Here is a 6103-nt window from a genome sequence, read left to right as displayed (position 1 = left end):
GAAAGAACTAATAGCTTATGAGTTATGAAATTGACCTAGAATGGGGTGTTAAAGTAAGTGAGATAAGTAGCACTTGCACTTAAATAATTACGTTAAAGATACTCACAAAAGAGAGTGTTAGAAATCGTGAGACAAGTCTCATTCACACTATAATGATAATGTAAGATTTAAGCTCACATTCATCAAGTATAGAAAGGGATGAAAAGTCATCCATTCAGCAAAGAATACCTCATACTAGAAGAAAGCTTCCATAGTGGATGAGTCAACTCTAAAAGTTGTAAAGTATAATAAATTGAGCGAAGCACCGATAGACCTAGTAATGAGCTTGTGCAAGCACATGTAATACTCATGAGATGAGACTACCACCAAGGTTGATAAGGGTCTCAAAATTCTCCTAGTCTTTAAACTATGTCGCCAACATAGGTTACTAGCTAGGGGATCGACCTAAGAAAGCTAGTGTGGGGAAGATATTGGATTTCATGTCAACTCACATGATCTATGTGGGGTAAATGCTAAAGATTTCATTAAGAATGTACGAAATAAAGAAATAAAGAAATAAAGAAAGAACTAGGAAGATGAGGGGTGTTCGGATAGAACAACCAAAGGGTGAGGTTAGACTTAGTAATGATGTAAGTCATTCTTAGTCATTGCACAGAAAGTCTTAAACGAATATACTAATTCAACCTAGCATGTTCAAGGTGAAAATGATATCAAAGAAGAAGAAATGAATGTTCAAAGTGAACTAAGTAAGCAAAATCATGAGTATATTAAATCACCAGTGTTTTGATAAGAATGAAGTTTTAAAAGTTATTGGCTTATTCCAATAAAGGGAGCAAAACAAAATGACTCATCAATTGGAGTATGAATATATGCCCCAGAATCTTTATATTATGCAAATGATCAAAGAGTTCGCATAGCCAATAAAGATTGGCTTGTAAAGGCTTTAAGCCTAATTTAACAAGAATGGAAAGAATAACTTGTGCGAAGTATAGTCAAATCATTTCCTTAGTCTTTTTGATTACTTACATGATTCATTGTAGCAATGGGATTACTATAAATCATTGCACTCGTAAGAAAAACATAGGATCAAAGGATATCATGGAACTACACAACAAAAAGAAGAAAATATTGAAAAATAAACTAAGAGATCATTGAACTACATAACAAAAAGAAGAAAATATTGAAAAATAAACTAAGTCTGGCGGAGGGAGCTCTCGGCCTATGGGGAGCAAAAATAATAAATTTTGCTTGATTTGCTCTAAAATTATGTTCATAATTCGAGGTCTTATGTTAATATATAAAATTATTTGTGTGCTTTAAATGCATGATAACATGTCACATTCAAAGCATGATTCATAAATAACAAATTAGGAAAGATAAGTGACTTCACTTTCGAAAAATGGCATGTTGTTATAGGAAGAATTTTCCTTGATCATGCATTGTCCGTATGTGTTTATGTGCACACACTCATACTTATTACAAGTGTGTAATAACCGATATACAATTACTATCTTTATAGGTGCAGGTCCTTGAAGAAGATTGAAGATTAGTTGAAGCTGTTTGGACTAGTACCTCCAGACTTAGGTAGGTGCTCTTGAGTTCAAGGATGCCTACTCTTTATTTTATAGCTTTATTAGATTATACATTGCTAGTGGATGTTTTCCCTAATGTTTCCTTTCAAACATTTGTTCAAGCTTTTGTATTAAGCCTGGTTTGGAAACTAGTAATGATACAATCTATTAATAGATATTGTTTATTTTGAATTGTTAGTATATCACTCTTATGCAAGAATTATATGAAGTCTAAGTACACTTCATTAAATTTAATAAGTTTGAAGTTTTCAGCTAAATTCAACTGTATGATTGTGATGAAAACAAATAACAGGCTTGTCTGCGACCTCTGAGAGGTTAATGACGCCAGTCTCATCATCTAGGACCCGGGTATCACAAACTTGACATCAGAGCATGAGGGTAAATTACCTAGGAACTAAGTCTCAAAACAACCATGTTGCGTAATATCTAGCTTATAGTTGTGAGGTGCTCCACACCCATGACTTTGATACTTAGTGATGCTATGCATCATCCCTTCTTCTACTCTTTATCGTGCCGTGTAGAGCTCTAATATTTTGTGTAATTCTGGCATCTAACTTCCTTCTTGTGTGTGCGTGGAGAAAAATGAACACAAGAAGAAGCACAAGTAGGAAAAGTCAGCTGATGTGGTCACTGGTATCTTACAAGTCTTTTCTTTATTCTGTATGCATTGTTAGATCAAGGATCCACGTTGTCTTTTTTTACTCCTATAGTATCTAGTAAATTTACTTTCTTCTTGAGATCTTGCATGAACGTTTTCTATTTAGTACTCATATAGGAGACATCACTAGAGTTGAAAGAGTATATAGAGATTGACCAATAGTTTTCTTGATAGAGTTACATATATTGACCTAATAGAATTAACCATGCTTGACTTTGATATAATTTTGGGTATGGATTGACTCCATAAATTCTATGCAACAGTAGACTGTTGAAATAGGGTAGTAAGTTTTTAGTTTACTAATGTGTTAGAGCTGGAACGGGAAGGGCGTACTTCAAATCGAATAGGCCAAATAGTTTCCCATCTTAAAGACAATATGATGTTATCTAAGGGGTATCTATACCACTTAGTAAGAGTCAATGACTTAGAACATGAAGTTCTTTCCATAGATTCTGTATCCAAAGTGAATGAGTTTCAATATGTCTTTCCGCAGGATTTACAAGGAATCTCTCCATCATGAGCAATTGACTTTTGTATGACTTAGATCCCAACACCAAACCAATTTTCATTCCTCCCTATAAAATGGCTCTAGCTGAACTCAAAGAGTTGATGTTGCAGTAAAAAAGAACTACTTGATAAGGTCTTCATCTAGACGAGCATATTCTCATGGAGGTGCTTCGGTGTTGTTTGTTATGAAAAAGGATGGAACCCTTAGAATGTTTGTTGATTAGCGGCAACTCAACAAAGTCACTACATAGAACAAATACCCTTTTCCCAGAATTGATAATCTATTTGATCATCTCAAAGGTTCAAGTATCTTTTCTAAAATAGATCTACGGTAACGCTATACCTGCTTAGAGTGAGACAAGAGGACATTCCTAAGACTACCTTCTATACTAGGTATGGTCATTACGAGTTTTTTTTCATGTCATTTGGTCTCACTAACACACTTGCCGCGTTTGTGGACCTTATCAATAGGGTCTCTGCGAATACCTTTATTATTCTGTCATAGTATTCATAGATGATATCCTCATACACTCTAAGACCAGAGAAGAGCATGAACAACATTTGAGAATGACATTGCAAGTACTCAGGGAACATCCATTGTATGCATAATTCAGCAAATGTAAATATGGCTTAGATCAGTGACCTTCCTTGGTCATGTGGTGTCCAACCAGGTTGTAGAGCTTGATCTGAAAAATATTGAGTCAGTAAAGAATTGGCTGAGACCCCTTACTCATATAGACATCCGGAGTTTCTTGGATTTGGCTAATTACTATAGCAGGTTTATTGATGGATTTTCCGCTATTGATGCTTCATTGACAGCTTTAACACAAAAGAAGGTGAAGTTTGAGTTGTCTAAAACTTGTGAAAAGATCTTCCAATAGATCAAAGACCAACTCACTTCAGCCCCTGTTCTCACATTGCCGAGGAGTAGTGAAGGGTTTGTGGTGTACTATGATGCTTCTCGAGTAGGTTTGGGATGCGTTCTTATGCAAGATTGGAAGGTGATTGCATATGCATTAATATAGTTGAAAATCCACGAGAAAAATTACCCTACCCGTGATCTTTAGTTAGGTGTTCTTGTATTTTGCGTTAAAACTTTGGAGACATTACTTATATGGTGTACATGTTGATATATTTACAGACCATAAAAGTATTCCGTATGTTTTTACACAGACAGAATTGAATCTTTGTTAGAGAAGATGGCTAGAGTTGCTCAAGGATTATGACATGAGTGTCGACTATCATTAAGGTAAGGCCAATGTAGTGGCCGATGCTTTGAGTCGATTAAGCATGGGCAGTGTGTCTCATATTGATGATGAGAAGAAGGAGCTGGTTAAAAAGGTACACCAACTGTCAAGGTTAGGTGTACGGCTGGTAAATCCACCAAGTGGTAGTGTTTTAGTTCATTCCAGTTCTGAATCCTCATTTGTTGTTGATGTTAAAGTTAAGCAGCAACTCGACCCAGTACTCATGGAGTTGAAAGACTCAGTGTTGAGTAAGCTGAATGAATCAGTCTCCCGGGGGGGATGGTGTGCTTAGATACCAAGGCAGATTATGTATGCCCAATATTGATAATATGAGACCTAATATTATTGAAGAGGCTCTTGGCTCCAGGTATTCCATTCATCAAGGTTCTACCAAGATGTATCGTGATCTCAATGAGATCTATTGGTGGGAAGGTATGAAGTGAAATATTTCTAAGTTTGTGGAGGAGTGCCCCAATTGCCAGCAGGTTAAGGACGAACAACTTAAGCCTGGAGGTCTTAACCAGTCGATTGAGATCCCAACATAGAAGTGGGAGGCTACCAATATGGACTTTGTGGTTGGTCTGCCCAGGACCAGGAAACTACATGATTCCACTTGATTCATTGTTGATAGGATGACTAAGTGTGCTCACTATATTCCTATGAAGTCTACTTACAGGGCCAAAGATTATGCCAAGCTATATATATTAATGAGATAGTGAGGTGGCATGTGATCCCTTTATCTATCATTTTTTATAGGAGAGCCAAGTTCACTTCTCACTTTTGGAGATCTTTCCAAAAGATCTTGGTTACAAAGGTAAATCTCAGTACTCCTTTTCATCCTAAGATGGATGGACAAGTAGAGCGTACCTTTCATACCCTTGAAGACATGGTGAGAGCATGTGCTATTGACTTCAAGGGGAGTTGGGATGATCACTTGCCACTTATTGAGTTCTCTTATAATAATAGCTACCGTTCTAGTATTGCGATTTCACCTTTTGAAGCACTGTATGGAATGAGATGTAGGTCGCTAGTTGGGTCGTATGAGGTAAGAGATTCTTCCATCCTTGGACCTGAGATCATACATGATGTTGTGGAAAAGGTGAGATGATCAGGGATAGATTTGCTACTCCTTACAGTCGTCAAAAATCCTATGCTGATAACAGGAAGAGGGCTCTTAAATTCGACGTAGGTGATCAAATGTACCTTAAGATATCACCCACGAAAGGGGTGATGAGGTTTAGTAAGAAAGGGAAGTTGAGTCCGAGGTATATAGGTCTTTATGAGGTCCTATAGCGAGTACGGAATGTTGCCTATGAAAAGAAGTTACTAGATGACTTAGATTCTGTTCATCTAGTGTTTTATGTTTCGATGCTTAAAAAGTATCTAGGTGTTTCAGCATCCATCCTTCCTGTTGAGGGGTTTGGAGTCTATTAGAACCTTTCTTATGCAAAAGTTCCAATTGAAAATTTAGATCGCCAACTGAAGCATCTGAGGAACAAGGAGTTTGCCACCGTAAAGATGTTATGGAGGAACCACGTTGTTGAGGGAGAAACATGGGAGGCCGAGACAGACATGACATCACATTACCCTCACTTGTTGAGTGCTTGAGGTTAGATATACTCTTGCTAAGTTTAATTTTGTTTATGAAACTCTAAATTTTAGTGCATTAGTCGGTGTTGGTGTTTTAACTCCCTAACTGTGCCTTTTATAATTACACTATTTGAGTTAATATGAGTTCATGCTTGCATTTTTGTTGCTTTTTTGTATAGAGTTGACGTCATTTTTGTGTCACATGAGTTGTGATGTGCATTGAGATAAAGTGAGAATGAGAATGAAGTTCCTCAATCTAAGATATGAAGCTTTAATTAAGCTTTGAGTAATGTGCATCATCAAGAGTATGTAGTGAATAAGATATTCACAAAGAGTAAGGTTTCAACTATGTTGAAGTGTTTTTTTGAAAATACCCTCTTTTATCAAAATGATATGTAGTGTCATCTGAAGATGAATGTTCCTAAGGGGGGATAATGTAACATTCCAGAAAATGAACTTGTCTAGGGAAGAATCTAATAGGTCTAAAGAATATGTATTGGGGTACATAG

General features: G+C 36.5%; 1 protein-coding gene across 1 annotated transcript; it reads left to right on the top strand.

The window, feature by feature from the left end:
- Positions 1-4047: 4047 nt before the first annotated feature.
- LOC138349229 (uncharacterized) lies at positions 4048-5112 on the top strand. Its single transcript, XM_069299550.1, has 2 exons — positions 4048-4286; positions 4761-5112. The coding sequence occupies exons 1-2, from the start codon at positions 4048-4050 to the stop codon at positions 5110-5112; spliced, it is 591 nt and encodes a 196-aa protein (XP_069155651.1).
- The last annotated feature ends 991 nt before the right edge of the window (positions 5113-6103 follow it).

Source organism: Solanum lycopersicum, chromosome 6, assembly GCF_036512215.1.
Source record: "Solanum lycopersicum chromosome 6, SLM_r2.1".
NCBI classification, from domain to species: Eukaryota; Viridiplantae; Streptophyta; class Magnoliopsida; order Solanales; family Solanaceae; genus Solanum; species Solanum lycopersicum.
The sequence above is the reverse complement of the archived record's forward strand: the minus strand, read 5'-3'. Positions and strand labels throughout refer to the sequence as shown.

Excerpts from the sequence above, each read along its gene's own strand:
- LOC138349229 (XM_069299550.1), top strand. The coding sequence starts at position 4,048 with ATGGGCAGTGTGTCTCATATTGATGATGAGAAGAAGGAGCTGGTTAAA. Across the intron at positions 4,287-4,760 it reads TCAGTCTCCCGGGGGGGATG|GAGAGCCAAGTTCACTTCTC; the intron begins GTGTGCTTAGAT and ends CATTTTTTATAG.